Source organism: Sylvia atricapilla, chromosome 19 (genome assembly GCF_009819655.1).
Source record: "Sylvia atricapilla isolate bSylAtr1 chromosome 19, bSylAtr1.pri, whole genome shotgun sequence".
NCBI lineage: Eukaryota > Metazoa > Chordata > Aves > Passeriformes > Sylviidae > Sylvia > Sylvia atricapilla.
The window spans coordinates 10,107,535-10,127,570 of record NC_089158.1 but is presented as its reverse complement, the minus strand read 5'-3'; the positions used below and the strand labels follow the sequence as shown (position 1 = coordinate 10,127,570).

Below are 20,036 nucleotides of genomic sequence, written 5' to 3'. Positions count from 1 at the left end.
CCGTACCTTAATTGCAGTGTTCTCTAACAAAATAATCCTAGCTCCTAAAAAAATTTAAAAGTGCATCTTCATTTCATTGCTTGTACTTCCTTCTACCACTATGATAAAAGAGATTAAGATGATTTACAAAATAATGTGCCTTTCTGTCATCTTACTGTCAATACATAAGTACTACACTGAAATCTAGTTGATTTCTAAAATGAAAATTCATTACATTTCTGGAAACTTGAACAATCAGCTCCATGCATTTTAATTAGATTGCCTGCTTTTTTTTTCATTTATTACTAATACAGTCCTCTTAACTATGATTTATTTGTTAAACAAAGTGCCATAATCCGTCACTTATTCATCTTAATTTCAGCAAAATTAAAGTAGTCGCTGTTATATTACACCTAATTGCACTCGCAATGAAAAGAACGGAGATGTTAATCAAAATAAATTGAAGATAAACAATAAAATCATTAAATCTTTGCCGCAGTAAGTGTAACTAATCAGTTTTGACTTGAAGCGACCGAACACAAATAATGAATCTGTCAGTGAAGACGCGCTCATTAAATCCAGCCTGGTCCGCCCGGGTCCCGCAGGCGGGCGGCAGCCCCGGCCCCGCGGGCTCCGAGGGGACCGCGGCCCACGGGGACACCGCACGGGCCACACGCTGCCCCGCAAACGCCACAGGTACCCCGCAACTCCTGCCGGCCCCGCGCCACAGCAGCCAAACACTCTGTGTTTGATTCGGCCACCAGCAGGGCAGGGATCAGGAAAAGGGGGAAAGGGAAATGAAACCCCGAGGCTCAGAGGTAGGAAGCGCTTGGTTTAGAACTTATTCCGAGTCTTAGTTTCATAGCAGATCAATGAAGCTGGCATTGTGCTAAACGTTATATGTTAAAGAATATGTTTTGCAGCAGTGCGAGATACTGATTATAGTGCTCTGCTATCCCCACGGAGTAGGGACAATGCCTGGATTAGCAACAGAAGCTGTTCATGTCCTCATTGTCTTTCCACCAGTTACCACTGCTGGCCTCGCTGCCTCATTACAAGGGACAAAATGGGCACTCCAGCTATTTCCAGATATCTTCTGCCACTGGCAAGGAGTCCTGGGTCTGAGCAGCCTGGTGAGCTGAGCTAGAGTAATCAGCACTTTCTGCTTCAGCTTTTCAATTGTTTACTTCATGATTTCAGTTTCCCCAATGGAGTGTTTGTGAGTTATCACTGGTTAGCAGGAATTTACATGGCAAGGGGCAATTTCTCTTAAAATAGTTTTGCGTGATTCGCCTTTGTCTGATCTGAACCAGCAACTGAGTGCAGATATTTCATAGAGGCAGTGGTCCTTCCGTTTAGTCACACTGAACAAAGTCAGTATTTGCTTGAACAGTTGTCAGTTCCTAAACAGAAGATACTGGTTTGTATTTTTATGTTTCCCCTCCTTGTATTTTTTCAATCATTTTACTTATTTATAAATCTTACTGTGCTGTGTCGTAACAATTCACTTAAGCGATATAATTCAGCTTTAAGTGTTGATCAGCACAAAGGATGTCTGCCTGGCTCCTGGAATCAACATAAGCAATTAACATCTTACAATGCTAATGCTTGCTCCTGTATTTTAAACAGTGGTACAAATATTTGATATTTTAACAGTTAATATGATCTAGCTCAAGTATATTTGAGAGTGACACACATTTTAAAGCTTATTTTTTACCACCTCTGGGTAAGAAATGGACAAGATAACCCAGTGCCCTCTGAGCAGGAGGCTAATTTCAGCTCTGTTTCCTTTCTTTCTCTCTCTCTCTCTTTCTTTCTCTTTCTATATTTCATATTTGAGTCATACCAAAAGACAATAATTGTGAGACAACACCCCAAATTCAGGGTTAGATGACTGCTAAGCAATTTTTTCCCTCTGTTTTCTCATACTAGCATGATTTGATATCAGTGAATAATTGCTCTTCCTTTTTTTAATAAAAAGTCTAGCTGATGGAGCTTTTAGTTTCCGTTCTGCATTTTTTCCAGCATTTATAACGCTTAACTTGGGACTTGACGTCTCTCAAGGTGCTCATTTGGAATGATTTATATGGGCTTTGTTAGTTCAGTGGCAGGTGGGTAATTCTAGAAATTAAATATTACCTGGTTTTTATTGATATAACCATAAGCACTTAACAGAAGTAGTAAACATTACTATTGCTAATTTCTAGGAAAGGTAATAAAAATATAGACTGAAAAGCGGCTATCAGGAAAGGAACCAGGTAATGATAAAAAAATTACCAAAAGGATGGACCCGATCCTTCATTAGCCAAAAACTCCTACAGACTGCAGTCAAAATCTGCCTTGAATGAAAATGATCAAGGGCTCTGGAGCTGTGGTCTGTGTAAAGTTAATCTGAGAATCTTATTCCAGTTGCTTTCAGCAGGTCTCTAAAAAATATCCCCCAATCCAAGTGGCACTAATTGGGCCCCATGTTGGGAGGCAGTGCAGAGGAGCTCAGGAGTGAATGGGCCCCGGCAAGGGAACTCCCTGTGCGGGTCACAGCCACAGCCCCCCGGGGGCAGGGCACAGGGTCGCCTTTCCTTCGCCGGGGCTCTGCCTCTGCTCTGCTGAGAACGCTGCCACGGTCAGCCTTCTCCGTGTACTGCCTTCTGCTCGCTCCGGATTTCAACTGCCCCGCCTGGGCTCTTCCTTGTTTTGTGGTTTTGGTTACTGCAAAGTGCTCTGGACCTTCTTCAAGTTAAATACATTTTGGAACCAGAAGCATTGACTGTCCATGGTGAGAAGGTGAACGGCATGCAGTGTGTATACAGTGATTATGGAATGAGTGGGGGAAGACTGCGGAGCAGGAAGGAGGGAAGGAATTCTGTTTAGTCCCCATTCTGAACAGCAGATGATGGTGAGGTATCTACGAAGACATTTCAAGAAGACAAAGTGAGATTTCACTTCAAACAGAAGAAGACAAGTTCAGAATAAATAAGTGGATCTGACAATTGGGAACATAGAGATGATAGCTGAATCTGTCTGACTGCGAGATTACACCAAAATAAGACTGGATTGGAAGGGGGAGAAGGCAGCAAAAAATATAATTCCGCTAAATATCTTCGGAGACTTGGAGATGGGATGTCAGGATGAAGGATAAGTGTAGAAATTATTACAGAGGCAACTGAAGAACCACGAAAAGACAAGGTCAGGGAAACCAAGAAGACAAGATGTCAAAATCTAGAATTCAGTCAAAAGTTCTGAATGATGAAATGTAAAGGCAGACAAAACTGGAATAGTATTTCTCAGCTTTAACAGAGTAGTCTGTGCTGTACACAGATCAGCCTGCTTTAGGCATTCACCTCCCAGAGAGAAGGGTTGTGTGCATGGAACACAATCCTCATTTTACATTTCTGACCCCCCTCCCACAGTGAGGCTCAGCACCTTGTGTTTGTGCCTGTGTGCAGCACCCCAGTTCGACGGGCAGCGACTTCAGAGCACCACTGCTACCTCAACTCTGACACAAGGGAGCAAAGGATGGGAAACAGAAGAGATTCTCTAGAAATATAAGCATATTCAACTATATCAGAATATAATTTTGAGCGTAACAACATAACATTATAATCTTGACAAAGAAATAGAATTAATTTGAATGCCAGGACCTCTCAGTTATGGAAAATTAATTATGCAAACTTGAGCAACATGTACTCTCCCAAAAGACACTGCAGGTTCCCTTTCCCCAAATGTTTTTCAGAATTTGGTATGCTTTATTTCAATAAACTATCAGACTTACTACTGATTTCTGAATTTTCTGTTTCTTTGCTGGTCACTTTATAACATCCTTAGGTTTCTTTCCAACAGCTTTTGGTTATCTAATAGATAGCCAAGTTCATGTAAAAATGTCACTCTCCTAAAGGTTCACTTTACAAACCACAGCATTTTGGCAATTACTTGGCTGATTCTGGAACATTTTAGTCTAGAAGGACAACACTAGATAATGTTCAAACTGTAATCTTATTGCGGAAAACAGTGTCTTCTACAGCAACCCAGCAGAATATAAAACGCCCCACTCAATCAGCAGCCTGTGTAGCCCAGTGGGCTGTTCCCAGAAATGATGAGTCCTACCACAACCCTCAGAATGTTCCCCAGGGAAAAGCCTCCTCAGCTCCAGGTAGTTTAACATGGCTCATTTCTCCCCAAACGTGTAGGAGTTAGCAGTAGTTAATACTCTACACCTACACCGAGGCCCTACCCCTACAGAGAGAAGGGCACTTGTAAAGGGGATTAATGCCCCCCGTTTGGGGTAAGATCAGGCCATGAGGGCTCTCTGTTTCTCCTAAGAACAGGCTGCCAGTGAGCCCACACTGCCCTGGCTCTCTGCTGCTGCACACCCCAGGTCAGGCCAGACCACCCTACACCTCCAGCACAAACACACCTCACATTTACTTCTTATTCTACTTGCTTCCCTTGAGACCGTTTTTAGTTGGAAATGAGTACATTTTAAAACACTGAGGCAGCTTTGTAGGTTTGTTGGAGGTCACTGTAAGGAGGGCTGGAGAAGCATGTCCTTTCAGAGCAGGCCTCTGAATTCTGATTACATCATTCTAACTTCAGGGATGGGCAGTTTTGTTCCAACTAGTTTATATTTCTTATGTATACAGATCTCTGTGTTGACATTTCCAGAACTACCCTTCACACCTTTTAGGGGATAAATGCTTTCTGCTTTACTATGTGTACTGATTTTAATCAGATGGTCTCTTCTTGTCAGTAGTTCAGAAATTTCTGTTTGAAATCCCCTTAGAATTTATTTATTTACTTTCCAGTCTTAGGAGCCTGTTTTTATTTAATTTATGAATTTGTTCCTGTGTTTGACAAAACCTCTTCTATATTACGTAACAGGAGAAAATTTGGTATGTCTTTTTTCCCCTAAATTCTGCGTGGAAATGCTAATGCAAACAAGTCATTTACCTTCATTTCAGTGTCACTGTATTCTCATTAGTTTTCTTACTTTTCTACCAAATAGCCCACTGGACTTACAAAATGTCTTGCAGGCTTGCTGCTTCTTAATACTTGGAAAAATCTTATTTTCATGTCAGGCTATCTGCTCCTCAAATCCTCTGTCATCCTTCTAATCTCCACTGGGTATCTTAGCCACTGTGTTTTTATCCCTTTTGACTTCACAAGTTATAATTCTACCTTCAGAAAAATACATGTTTGACTATAGAATCTTGGTGAACCTTCCTGCAGCCCTATGGCTTGTTTTTGCTTGTCAGAGCCCGTGTTTGTTTGGGATTATGCTTGCCTTCTGCTCCCCTGTTATGGTTGCTCAAGTAGCCTCCATGCTGAGTGGAAGGATTTTAATTTCCTCACTTCTGACTTTAGGGTCTTTTTAACTAGCTTCCTCATTTTTTGTACAATCTCTCCCCTGAGGATGTTGAAGTTAATTATATTGTGGTCACTATTACTTAGTGGTTCAGCTTTACTTACTTTATAAACTAACTCCTGTGTATTACTTGAGAGGTTTTCTTGACTTAGTTCTTTATAGCTCCACGATTAAAACAACTAACATATGTATCAAAATATTTTTTAACATCCTACAGGACTAACTGGAAAGTCTAGAAAAAGGCGAGTACTTACAGGGGAATTAATAACAAGGACCAAGAGCATTAACCCTGCTGAAATACCACCCAGCCTTCATTAACTGTAAGAGCAGGACAAATCAAACCACATTTAACGACGGCTCCATTTAGAGGCAGCAGGACAGGAGCATACTGCTATCCCCACCTTATAATTTTAAATTATACCACAAAAGTGTCAGAACTAGACTCAAAAGAGCATTTCCAGCAGGATGTTATCCCCATTTTAGAGAAAGGGAACATATTTGCTGGCTTGCAGCACTGCCTATTTAAAGTTTCTCTATTGAATTCAGAGGAGGTTGGTATTTGCTAGCTCATGGTATCACCTCATTATATCTTGATCATGTATAGTTGCAGTAATTACACAAATAAAATTGACTTTTTGTGAAGTATAAAGTAAGTGTCAGTGTCTAGGTAAGTGCACTTTGGGTTGTGTTTGGTTTTTACCCCCCAAAATGTAATGGGATCATTAGCATCAAAGAACTAATTAAAGTAACATCTAGAAATAAAGCACCACTCTTTTTTTTCTTAAACAATGCCTTTAGGTTCAGAAGAAAACTCTCCTGTACTGTGACACTGAAGAATAATTCTACACGTTTTAAAAAATTAAGTAAACTACTGACACCAACTATGACAATATAAAGACAATCCCCAAGTTAGTCAGGGATCCCTGAATTCTTAGTATGACCAGGCTTCTTCCCCCACCAGGTACAGGGCATCAGACACATTTTATTTGAACTTCTTGGACAAAAGGGGAGTATAAACAAGAATGGACAGATCTGGAACTTACCCTACTATCAATCAGGGGTAACATTACTGATGTCTTCTGAACATCAAATCAGGAAAATCAGTAAAAGAAATTTGTAGGCCATCAACTCCATTTTATATGTTTAAGTTCAGAACAGCTACTGCCTGCCTAGCACTAGCTGTTGCCAGAAAGGCAAGTTGGAAAGTCATGCTTCAGCAATCATACGGAATTACACTCATATAAAAGGAGTATAAATTATATAAGACAGACCCCTACTATTTAATCACTTTTGAAGACTGTAGAAATTTGAATATTTGATGAATTTTCCACACAGCAACAGGAGCTAAATCTTGATTTTAAAATTATATAGTTCAATTTTGGTATCAACACAATGTTTAAACAAACAGCTTACATTACAGAAGTGCCATTTGATGTTTTCTTAATAACAATTTAAAAGTAATAGCTTATGACAACATGTTGTCTGATGACAAGTTAATAAGTAGTGAGCCATCAATGGTTATCATGTTCCCCCCATCCTGTGGCAGAAAGGATAAGCGATTCCTCCTTAGAAGGGCAGTGAAGCTGACACTGCTTGTGGTCTTTTGATTTATGGTGATTGTAATGATTACATTTGAAGCCTAGCTCAAAATATGCTTTAATTTGATATTAAAAAAGTTCTCTTAATTGCTACTAGAAACTCCGAAATTGGGATCTCATCAGCTCTGTGAGATGGAGAAAACACAAAGAAAATAACACCGCCTACACCAATGCTTCACACCCAGATTTTATTACTCTTATTTCTAGCATGTGTGCAACAAAATATATCATTGTTTCAAATAATAAACATCACCTAGTTAGAAACAGTGCATTTTATAAATTCCTTGCTCTTTTTCCAAATTTACTCATTTGTTCACACCTTCCTTTCTCATTTCTTTTATCTCTTTCTTTTTCCTTCCCTCCCTTTCATGCTCCTACCAGCTTAAGCCAGGCACTACTGCACAAGAGTTTAGTATCATCTGAAGTAAGTACTTCCCTCTGCTCCAACAACTTACGTCTTGCTGTTCTGGATTTCTCCTAAGAATCCTTGTTCTTCCAGGCTCATTAGTAACTTAGAGGGACTTGAATGCAGCAGTCTGATTTACATCAGTGATCTTATTCCTTTCAGCTCAGGAGGGTTATCTTTTCTGTGACAAAGGCTATCACAGATATGAATAACTATTTTCATACTGGGCTTTTTTTCGTCTAGCTGGAATCACACCATCATAGATTTTGCCTCATAAATCTGACTTCACTTTATAGAGCAATAACGGTAGTCAGCACTCTGCCATCACAGCAAGGTGAACAGAGAAGAGTAACTTAGGTCAGTTGCTTCTTTATTATTGGCAGATGAAATAGTGTCTTCAACAGCTTCAGAGCAAGAACCAGGCAGGCAGTGTTTGTGCTGGGGAGGCAGAGCTGTTCCAAGAAGCCAGAGCCAGAGCCAGATGATTTTTGTGACGTGCAAGGAGGGGTCCACAAGCCCCAGAGAAAAGCAGACCACTGAGAAGGCAACCTACTGTTATTACCTACCTAGTGTTAATTTAAAGCTGCTTGGGTGAAAATTTGGAGAATTAAATATGTGTGAGACAGTATCAGGTAGCAGAAAACACAGGAGTTCTGCTAACTCTGGTGCACTGCAGGAAGAGGAGGGTAAACACTGCAACATCTAGTTAGAACTGCATTAAAAGAAAATTTGGGACCAATGCTGCAGAACTTCGTCTGTCCCTTGGAAAGATGAGCATTTCCTGCTTTCCAAAATATCTGAGTGTTTCTTTACCTCTCCTATGTTTTTCCTTAGTTCACCTCCTGGTGTCTTTGGTAGCACACACAGGGGTGTTCACAATGAGCTGGATATACTTTGGGTGCAAAACTGCTGGTTTTGGTTGGAGAGTGTTCTGAGGCCAAGGTAAAGGTAAAAGCCTAACATGTTTATAACAGGAAGAATTTCTGAAATTAGAGAAGGGCTGTGTTAGATGATACAGGCAAACAGATCCAGCAGGTGAGAACAAAAGTGATTAGGGGGAAGATGCTGGCAGGAGACAGTGTAAAAATGGTCTCTGCACACACCAAATGTGAAACAACCAACAAAAGGTGCCTGCTTTTTTACCATAATACTTTTCTAAGCACTGACTTCCTGATGCCAAATTGGCTACTTCTCTCTTATGCAAACAATGGAATTAGTAAAGGGAAACCCCCCTTTTTTTCTGACAGAAAATCACTGCACAGTTAAAGACAAGACCCAGACAGTTCTCATAAACATCTTGCTAGTTCCCCCCTAAAATTAAATAACCAATTCTTGTTAATCATGAGAGATTCTGATGAGGAAGATGTCTCTGTTGAGAGACAGTAGCACAGGGAAATGTTTGCCATATTTAGATCTCCTTTTATTAAAAAATGAGGAGGCCATTTCAGGTCAATCATCTTGAGCTCTTTTCTTTAGGGGAATGACTCTCCAGCATGGCTCATTACATTAAAGGATTTCATGGGCCTGAGTTACAGCTATTGGTATAATCACAGGTATCAGAAATAAGAATAGTTATTTCTTATTTCTTTGTGAATGGAAAATGAAAAGGTCATTCAGTGTATGGTACTTCAAACACTTGAAAGGGAAGGTATTTTACTGCTTGCTTAGCTTTTATGAGGAAGCCTACAGAGGGTAGAAGCAAGGACAGGTAGACTGAGAGGAATACAGAGAAACTGTCTTAACAGCCAGCTATCAGGTTAGGAAAGCTAAACCCTGACAGAATAAGTTCTGGCCAGGATGTCAGGAGCATCAAGAAAAGCATCTACAGCTACATTGATAACAGGAAGGACAGGGGAAAAGCGGGTCCTTTCTGGAAGGGGATGGGGGCTCTGGCACCCAGGAGATGGAGAAGGCTGAGATCCCTGGTGATGGTTTTGCCTTGATCTTCACAGGCCCAGGTTCTGGCCACACTGCCCACACCACAGGGGCAAAGGCAGGGACCGGGAGAACACAGAACCACCAGCTGTGGGAGGAGAGCAGGTCTGAGACCATCTGAAGAACCTGAAGGTGCACAAGCTCAGGGGAACTGAGATACATCCACAGCTCCTGAGAGAACTGGTGGATGACATTGCTGAGCCACTGCCCACTGTGTGTCAGGAGTTAGGGCAATCCAGTGATGTTCCCACTGACGGGAAGGATGATCAGTCTCACCTCTGTGCTGGGAAACATCAGGGAGCACACCTCTTGGAAACTGCACTGAGGCATGTGGGAAATAAGGGGACCATTGGTGACAGTCAGCACGGAGTTGTGATCAATGGCTCGGCTCAATATCCAAGTGGAGCCCAGTGCCTGAACCCACAAAAGCCATTGTTCTAAAGCAGCATCTGTGGCTGAGAAAACACACTCATTTATTGGAGGCTGCGAGAGAATTCTACATATTTTCACATTCTTACATTCTTCCTTAAACATCTCCTAGTGTCCACTTTTGGAGACAGAATGCTTTTGATTTAACTCTTTGCTTATGTTCTTATAGCAGAATTTTGGTAGGGATTTCTCTCTCTCTCTCTCTTTTTTTTTTTTTTTTTTTTAATGTTTTCTTCTGTATTTTCTAAAGATCCGTTTTACTCTGTGCAATTACAGATTATCATTTCTTAACTTGTAAAGGAAAACCAGTCACTGTTTCCATCCACACAAATAGGTACATAGGCTGATTTAAACATCTCTCTTGTTTCAGGGCATAAGTGAATGTCTCTGAGGGTAACCAGCTATCCTGACAATGCCTGATGAATCCCAGTCTGGGAGCATTAAGAACAGGCTTTTTTCTCAAGGAACATATGTGAACACTTCTGGAGGCTGTTTGCAATGACCTGATCCATAACTCATGAGGCTCATTGTTTGATAACAACAAGAATTACAAAATTAAGGGTGACAAAATAACTTCCGCTTCACATCTAAAAAATATCTTTAATAAGCTTCTCATTGGTTTCTAACCATGGGTAGAGGTTTTCCTAACATTCATCCATTGAGAAATTAGCAGAAAGGTACATGAACGTTACAATCAATATTAGTCAGATAGCAGGATATTCTCTTCCAAGACATAACCTTTTAGATGAAGCTTTAGTATTGATCTCGAAAGTCAGCATTTTTCCCCTTGCCGTTCCCATTGGCTGAAATGCAGCCGGGAGAATCTCCCCAGTAAATTCAGGTTACATTGTGCTTCAGCAGGATTGTCAGGGCGGAGCAGAAACAGTAACTGTGTTCTCGTGTACCTTTCTTGCTGTGGGTGTGTTGCATATTAAAATACAGGCTCAGCCACATTCACCAAATCCATCCCGAGTATCAGACCTCTATTTCTATGGTATTGAACTTATGCTCCCAGGTCAATCTGGAAGCATCCTAAGGCTTTCACCAAGCTTTTAATTCCTGGATTATTTTCTTCTGCCTGAAGTTTCCCTTCTGCTTCCCTTTTGTTCGCTATTAATGCTCCATCTCTTCTGGGAGGGCGATTCACAGTTAATCAGCTCATCTATTCTGAGCCGCTCACACCCAGGGCTCGGTGGCCAGGCCAGCAGGCATTGCTGGGACCCCCGGCTCTCCTCGGGGGCTTTGCTGTCCCTGCTGCCCTGTCACCGGGACACAATTACATCAACCAGCGGGCCAGCTGCAGGCGTGCGGGCCACCGACAATTGCAGAAAATGGGATTTGGGGTATCTAATGAGCAGCTTATTTACATAAACGCACCAGGTAAAGCACGGGGAAAGAAAAAAAAAGTGCTACCGCTTGGAACAGAAATTATTATTAGGCAGAGAGAGAAATTTTCTGCACCTGAAAAGGAACATCTACATCATGTATAACACTTTTTTCCCCACTTTCATTTCCACAGAAAATTATGGTTATCACAATTTGAACAAATATTTGAATATTCAGTGTCTGCTCAATCGAGATTTTGAATGAATTCTCCTATTTTATTATCAATATTTGGGGAGGACAAACACGTTCTGTATCCTGAATTCTGGGATATACCTGACTTTGCTCCCTTCGTATATACAAAACACAGTTAGAAAGCACAGTACAAATTCCATATTAGCATCTGTTTTATCTGTTAAGTAGAAGAAATTCTGGACACTCATCCTGTCCTCGCCTTTCTGGTTTCCTCTGACTTAGCATGACCAGATTTACAAGCTCACACCTATTTTATTAGGCGTCTTTTAAACCAGAGCTTCCACAGACTGAATTTGCATGTTGCCAGACCCATTAAGTGTGTCTTTTTTAGCAAGGACAGAATCTCACCATTTCCCATACACATGCCCATTTGGTTTTTTATTAATTAAACTCCTCTTTATTAACTGTGAATTCGAGTTAGGTAATCCTCTTCTTGAATACATTATAATATTGTTTTTCAAATGTGTTATCTCAAGCTTATCACATGACCCTCGTGAGTGTAATATCTCCTGCTCAAAAGTTCAGGCTTACACCTGCACAAGATCCTGGTTGAGAAACTGGGGATGAGCAGATACCAACATTGGGTTGCCATTATTACTCTTCTCTGGGGTAGGAAAATAGGCTTGTTACAAATCAGTCACCTACAAAATAGATATTTCACCAAGACATATTTAAATGAAGTCACCAAACACAATTTTTCCAGATATTTGATAGTTACCAGTCACTATCAGCTCGTCCACCACCTCAGTTACCCAGCCCAGTTCATGGAAACCACCTTTTATATCTTGTTTTCCCCAAACTGGGCTGAATGCATGTTTCTCAACCACTCACTTTCTCTGGGAGAGGTTTAAATTGCTCATTTGAATCACCCAGCCTTTGATTCCTTAGTATGTCCAGTCTAAAAACTATGAAATATAAACCAGTCTACTACTCTTGCATACACATCCCCATTAAATATTTACCACATCTGTTCATATTAATAAGTTTACTTTTAAATCTTTAAAAAGCTCACTACACAAAACAGACCAAAACCAAAATTTTGTAGCTCTACCTCCTAAATTTAACGTCAATCCATGTCCCAAAAAAGGAACATGTGATGAAATGCAAACAGTGATGAAATGTAAGAAATTCTGTTAGCCACTCCTAAAATGCTGAGGGTTTTTCCACATTGTTATTTTACACTGCATCAGCATTGTATTTACCAGCTTCCTTATTTTTTAACTCATTGCTGACCATAGAGGGTTTTTTTTTCTTTTGCAACCAATTTTAACAATATTTCTATAACCTCACCACTATTTGATGGTTACGTGCGCAACCCTTAGTGCACCTGTTTAAAGGGCTGGACTATCCCCGTGTGAACACAGTAATTTTGGCTACAAAGCCACTTTACATGGATACATGACTGAAGGAGACAGAGAACAGCAGCACAGATGAGTGACTCGGGGCTGGGGACAGGTATATCCACAGCACAGAACAAACCAGGGCTGAAGGCTGAGGTCTGAGCTTACACACGGCTCCTGTGGCAGAGGCTGTGGGTGGAACCTTTGCTGGAAGCACCTCATCTCAAGTACTCAAATTAGTACCAGAAACACTCCTCCTCACCTCCCCAAACACGCCTTTGACTTACTGTAGCTGTGAATAAATCTTCCAGAGCTCTTCGCGTAGTGTTTAACACATTTTAAATTTAATACTTGAATGAGGGTGGTATGATTTTTCCTACCCAGGCTCTCTGGGGAGCAAAGGGGATATTAAAGGATCTCAGATGGGATATACTCTCTCTCCCATCTTTCTAGTTGACTAGGTTCCTCAGCACTTGCTGTCCACACTGATTTGCACTTTGTAGGCCTTCTAAAGACAAATTTTCAATTCTTTCATTCCTCACCATAGATCATCCTCAACTCTAAATAAAGTTAAAAATCGCTACATTACACTAGAAATGCTCCAAACCTTCCTGAAAACTTTCTGTAAATCATGCTTAGTGAAATAGTGGGGTACCTGTTTGTTCCTGTTCGTCAACTCCAACACGACAACGTTCCAAAAGCTGTCTGTCTATCTGCAATTTTTGAGTCAATGTAGGACATGCTTTCAGCAGACTGCGTTCAATTTCTGAGAAATCGCCAGTGCTTTTTATGACCTTGCTTGGCCTTGTGATTCTCTCTAGCCATCTTTTATTTACTGTCTTTTCAGTGGCTTTGGTCTCTGTGCCCACAGTGCACGATGTGTGTAGTGCCAAGCTCTGCCAGGGCACCTCTCCCAGCCCCTCTCTCTGCCTCTGTCCTTTGACTTCTGCGGGGCCTGGACATGGAGTGCCAGCTCCTGCCCGAGACTCGGGGCTGTGCCCGCGGGGACAGCTCCTCTCTGCACGGGGCTTTCCAAGATGGGCAGTCCTGCTCCTCCTCTGGCCTGGATATCCACGACACTCAGGGCTCGGGATCGGGCTGGTGCCGGCTTTGGGCCCCTCACTCAGTCCCTCAGTCAGTCAGTCAGTCAGTCCGGCTGTTCGGTGTCATTCCAGGCCGCTCTTCTGCTGCTGATAGCGGTGGGTAGCTGAGGAGCCTGAGGGGAACACGGCCCGTCCCCTGAGGGTAACGGGGTCCATCCCGCCTGAATCCCCCTGAGGGGAGCGGGGCCGGTCCTGAGGGGAGCGGGGTCCATCCCGCCTCAATCCCCCTGAGGGGAGCACAGCCCGTCCTGTCTGAATCCCCCTGAGGGGAGCGGGGTCCATCCCGCCGCAATCCCCCTGAGGGGAGCGGGGTCCATCCCGCCTCAATCCCCCTGAGGGGAGCGGGGTCCATCCCGCCGCAATCCCCCTGAGGGGAGCGGGGTCCATCCCGCCTCAATCCCCCTGAGGGGAGCGGGGTCCATCCCGCCTCAATCCCCCTGAGGGGAGCGGGGTCCATCCCGCCTCAATCCCCCTGAGGGGAGCGGGGTCCATCCTGCCTCAATCCCCCTGAGGGTAACGGGTCCATCCCGCCTCAATCCCCCTGAGGGGAGCGGGGCTCATCCCGCCGCAATCCCCATGAGGGTAACGGGTCCATCCCGCCTCAATCCCCCTGAGGGGAGCGGGGCTCATCCCGCCGCAATCCCCATGAGGGTAACGGGTCCATCCCGCCTCAATCCCCCTGAGGGGAGCGGGGTCCATCCTGTGTGAATCCCCCTGAGGGGAGCGGGGTCCATCCCGCCGCAATCCCCCTGAGGGGAGCGGGGTCCATCCCGCCTCAATCCCCCTGAGGGGAGCGGGGTCCATCCCGCCTCAATCCCCCTGAGGGGAGCGGGGTCCATCCCGCCTCAATCCCCCTGAGGGGAGCGGGGTCCATCCTGTGTGAATCCCCCTGAGGGGAGCGGGGTCCATCCTGTGTGAATCCCCCTGAGGGTAACGGGGTCCATCCCGCCTCAATCCCCCTGAGGGGAGCGGGCCCACTCGGCGTTGCCATTGCCGATCCCCGGCACTCCCGGCCGCAGCCACAGAGACACAGGATGGCTCGGGTAGGAAGGGACCTTTTGGGGCATGTGGTCCAACCTCCATGTCCAGACAGTCAGGAAAGCACACGGTACAGGATTGCGTCCTGACCGTTCTGGAATATCCCCCAGACCCTCTGGGGACAATCAGTTCCAGCGCTCGCTCGCTCTCACAGTGAAGAATTTCCCCTGGTGTTCGGGTGGAACTCGCTGTGCAGGGCTTTGTGCGGGTTGCCCGTTTCCCCGCAGGTGGAGCGGAGGCCGGAGCTGTCCCGGCAGGACACCCGGCGGCCCCGCCGCACTACAGCTCCCGGCAGCCCCAGCGCCGTGACTCGGCCGGGGCGCCGCGGCGCGGGCCGGGATGGAGTGAGGGGCGAGCGGCGGACAGAGCGCGGCCCTGCGGCCCCCGCCCGTGCCTCGCTCCGCCCCGGGTCTATGCGGCCCCCCGGAGACCATGGGATCCAGGATCAAGTGAGTGCCCTCCGCAGCTCTCCGGCCCCGAGTCAGGCCCTCGGGGGAGAGAAGGGGACCGACTTCCCCGCCCTCCCTCGGCTCCGTGCGAGGCCGCGCGGGCGGGACCCCGGCCGAGCCCGCGGGCCTCGGCTTGGGCGAGGACAGGGAGAAGGACGGGGACGGAGCGCTCCCTGCCCCGCGGGCCGGAGCGACGGGCAGCACGGGCCGTCCGACCGCAGCTCCGGCCGAGAGCCCGGCGGGACCCTCCGGCCCTGGCCCGGGAGAGGGGCGAGAGCCGAGCCTGCCTCGGCCCCGGCCCGCTGCCCCTCCCGATCTCCGCGCCCGGCGGGGAGGGCAGTGCCGTGTTATCGGTGCAGGCCTGAGGGAGGGCGGCGGTGCCGTGCTGGGAACATCTTCACTGCCAGCACAGCCGACGCCTGGTCGGGGCTGTGGAGGGGTCGAAGGAGTGCAGATTTCTAAGCCCGGGTTACAGTGTCCTGACCGGAGGACTACTGTCTGGATAGGAGATAGCCGAAGTGCATCAGCAAAGGGGTTTGGGGGAAGGAGAAGAGTGATGCAAGTGATTGATGTGCTGGGCCTGCAGATCCAAGCCTTCAATGTTTTGGGTTTTTTAAATTCTCCATAAAGTTGGTGGTGGATTTATTTACCAAGCCTTGTTGGTATGTTTGGTATAGTCACATCAAAAGTCTCAAATCGTTCATATGCTGTTCCAGGAAAATTCAGTTCCTTGGACACAGGTAGAGGTGTAATAAAGCTATTGCCGAGCAGGGAGTGCTGACATCTCTATGTGTGAAAGGGTTATAGAGTGGAGAGACCCAGGTAGGTCCTGTTTTATTCAGCACTTTCAGCAGGTGCTGTTGAGCAATTGTTTTTCCTTCTTGGACACAGTGTTCTTCAGGATTAAATCGGGCTTTAACTTTATACTTCTTTTGTTTAACTTGAGGGAACATAGTTTGTATGATGCTATATCCTCATATCTTCATGCTCCCAAGCCCACAGGCTGGATAGATGAAAACTTGCCTTTTCAGCCAGATGTTTTAGGAAAATGTAAGTGGATAATGAGTGTTTGTAATGATAGCACTGTGGCAGTTGGTTGGTCCCAGAAAGGAACGAACCTTCCTTCCTTCCTTAAGCATACTGTGGGCATGAGTTTTGCACCTTTTTGCAGTATGTGTTCTCAACTGTTGCTGCAGAAATGAAAGCCTGAGAAATTGGTTCAAGTCTTACAGTCAAATGCAGGTAGAATTGAAAACTTGTAGGTATTTCGGCAGCAGAGTAGGCTGTAATCTCTAATTTGCACCTTCAGACCCTGCAGCAGTCACCCTGCTTGGATCACCTCAAGATTATGATCCAGAATGACTTCTTGTGATGACCTTACCTTAAATCTATTAAAAGGCTGATGGTTACTTTAAATGCAGTTTGTTTTGTGTGCACACTGAAACCACAAGCTGCTTGCCATCTTTTTGTGATTGCTGATTGGACTTCAGTGGCTCTGAGCAGACTTTGCTGAATGAGAATGTCGTCAGGCAGGTGAGATGCTCCAGCTAGAAATTGGTGTCAGGGAGATGTAGCTGTTAGAAATCCTTAGTGCTGCCAGTGGGTTAAGTCTTTCTGTGTGAACTTGTCTTTTGAGTCTGCAGATAAAACCCGCGTCTTTCCCAACCGCCAGAGCAGCAGAGGTAATAAACCCAGGTAAACATTGCTTTCCATTCCTCTTGGACTTTGTGAGAAAGCATTTTGTCCACTGAGTGATTAGGCAACTTTGCCTTGAGCAACACTTAATAAACTGCTTTTTTTCCACTTTGGACAGAACACAGTGCCCGAGTAGTGTAAGGACAAAATTTCAAAACAGTCTTAAAATCTATAGAATGAGAGAGCCTGTCTGAGTAAGAGGCTTTTCTGGTCTGCCTTTCTGAGCTGGATGTTTAATCCAGCAAAGAGTTTAATGTTGGTAAGTAACTTCCTTATTGGGACAGGTTGGAAGCGTGAGAGCTGTTTGGTAACTGGGTAGGGTTGTCTCCTTTAGGGGTGTCACCAGTGTGTGCTGGAGCCCCAGTAAACATCCAGCAGTCAGGTCCCTTGCTTCTTGCAGTAGATTGATAACTGTGAGGGCTATTAAACTGCTTGGCACAGGATCCCTAGCACACACTGTGATAGACTCTGCACGAAACCTGGGCATATCTGTCAGTTCCATTCCTGATGGGTGTATAATAATGAGTCATTTGAGTGAAAGGTTGCTTAGAGAAAAGTATCAGTAGCTGCATCAGACTGAAGTGAAAGAAATCAAGGAATTGCCGGCAGTCCTGTAAGCTTTTGGCTTCTGTATAGCTGCAGGCAAAAAAAAAAGTGAAATTGGCTGTTGGGTTACAGTGCTGGGTTAATCCTCTGTCGGGGCACGTCTCAGGGAACGTGCCAGGCACTCAGTGCCAGCCAGGTGAGGGAGGACAGGAGCCTTGTTAACCTGCTGCTGTCACTGCCTGGGAGCCTTTGTACTGCCTGTTACAAGACAGAAAGGATTTCTTATTTATTTATCTTAAATAATGCGTCAGTATCATTGTGTTCAGCACAATGGCATTGCACTGTAAAAGCAGTTGGCATGTCCCTTTCCAGAGGTGGTTGTGTTCCACTGGTGGCACAATAGATGCCAGGGGTACATCTGGGAAAGCTTTCAGAGATTTAACAGAACGTTTGTTACATACCAAGATGAAATATTACCTACCTAGGGAATAATACCAGGCAGAAAAAAAGTTAAATATATGGAAATTAATCAAGGCTTCAGTTGTAGTTTCTGAATTGAATTAGTGATTACAGGTTTCTGGTAATAATTTATTTTCTGCAAGAGTTGAGCAACTAAGCCTTGTTACAAGACAATTAATTATCAGTCAATGTCAGACTCCTCTCTTATGCCTCAGTTCTGAAGCAGAATGATGCTTTCTGTCATAAGTGCTATTGCATTTTCTTATGTGTACAAAAATGCTCCTGACAGAATTGAAGTAGGCTGTAGATATGTAAAGTATGTACTTCCAGCCATCCAGCTTTGGAGGAGGGCTTGATTTAATTTAATTCTGAATAAATCTCTTACAGGTTGGTAAAACCTACAATTTCTGATCATAAATGGTACCTAAATACCTTATTTAAAATATTTTATTTCAGTATGAGATTGAATTTCGTGTTGATTGCTTTGAAACAGATGTTATTTCTACATCAGAGATTTGAGGTAATTCATACAACTAGCATTTATCACAGAAGTATTATTTTCTCATACAGCACCTCCCTAAGTTTGTGTTTAGAGAGAAGAATTGCACTTCCTTCTGAAATTACCTAGTTCTCAAACAAATGAGGCACTATGCATTTTTGTGCCTCTGTGCCCTATGTATTTTTTTAATTGCACCTTATTGCTCACTTGGTCAGTGTCTGTGGGTCCATAAGTGATTTTTGGGAGGAGGGAAAACTCCCTGTGTGTGTCCAAGGCCCTTGTGCTGTGGGGGATTGCAGGGCTTGGGGTTTCTGTGCCATGCACAGGTGACACTGGGCTACAGAATGCACATTTCTGATCACCTTTATGCTGTATTTGCAAACTGTATGAAGTCTCATAGCGACTTGTTTCTGTAATGCCTCGGAAAAGTTATAAAATATCCACAATCCAACAATGACCTCATTCTCATACCGAGGTGTTGGTTGTTGAATGCAGCCTTTAATACTGAGTTTCTCACTTGGGAAGGCTGCTTTAATTTCACTGTTCATAGAAATAAATGGACGTTTGTCATGGAAAATTAAAATACAAAATGTGATGTCTTTTTGTCTGAAAGTTTTGGAATACAGTCTGTGCTCCTGCCAGCTGTGTTACGTGGTGCTTTCACTTAAGAATTTGAACATGGGTTCTAACATAATACTAAAAAGGTGTTTGTTGTTTTAACCATTAGCTGTAAAAATAAAAAGTTTATAAACTTTTAATTAAGGAAACGGGGTGCTAAAAATAAAGACACAAACAAGGAGGGTATGATAAGGCTGCCCAGCAATGTGTATGAAAGGAAAAATACTTTTCTGGTGCTCTGTGGGTATCATTCCCTCCTCACCTGCTCTGTGACTGTTGGAATGGAGCTAAACCCCAGGATTTGCAGGTTATGTGCTGCAACTTGATTAGCACAGTGAGAATTATGCAACTTTGGTTTATATTGCACAATAATAGCTGACTTTGGATTTCTCATAACTTATGAGTGTAGTTTTCTGAAAAAACAGCTACTTAAGACAAATCAGTTGGGAACTGGTGGCAAATTAAATTACCATTAATTGAGTTGTGAACCATTGTTGCTCCTGAGAGGTGCTCTGTAAAACTGAGGAGTGTGATCCTGTGCTACTGAAAGCACTGGTGGCTTTTCTGTCAGTTTAAATAGGTGTGGGCTTTGGCTTAGAGCCACTTGAGTTAGGCTAAGTGGGCCTGTGGCATGGTTAGAAATGTTTTCCTTAATCCTTTTGGTGTTAAAGTAGGATTAAAAATAATAGAAATTCTCTGAAGGGTTAAGCTGAACTCCTTGACAGGCTTATATGTTTGGTTTGAAATGTTGGGTGAGTTTTAATTTTTAAAATTATCGTTCAGTTAGGAATTCTAGCATATGTATTTATGGGTTGTGTCATTATTTTCATCCTTAGCTGTAAGGCAGTTACAAAATTCACAGGTAAATTACACCACAGCAATTTTCTAATGGTAGTTTGCATTAACACATAGGAGACAATATTATCACTATACAAGCAGCCATAAATTTGGGAAAAAAATAAATTCTGGAGTAGCTAAAATTGTTAGTCAGGAATTAACTCA

The 20,036-nt window shown here is 43.9% G+C and overlaps 1 protein-coding gene across 10 annotated transcripts in view; it reads left to right on the top strand.

The window, feature by feature from the left end:
• The first annotated feature begins 15,069 nt into the window (after positions 1–15,069).
• The window catches only part of DENND1A (DENN domain containing 1A), a 151,704-nt gene continuing 146,737 nt past the window's right edge, over positions 15,070–20,036 (top strand). For 9 of the 10 annotated variants that reach the window (XR_010745074.1, XM_066332968.1, XM_066332964.1 and 6 more), the window contains exon 1: positions 15,070–15,217. Coding sequence is in view for 9 of the 10 variants with exons in the window: in XM_066332968.1 (XP_066189065.1) it covers positions 15,201–15,217 (17 nt within the window). In the remaining variant the exon portion in view is untranslated. Of the gene's footprint in view, positions 15,218–15,625; positions 16,347–20,036 lie in introns of those variants that run through there. The other variant, XM_066332970.1, reaches the window with a different exon arrangement.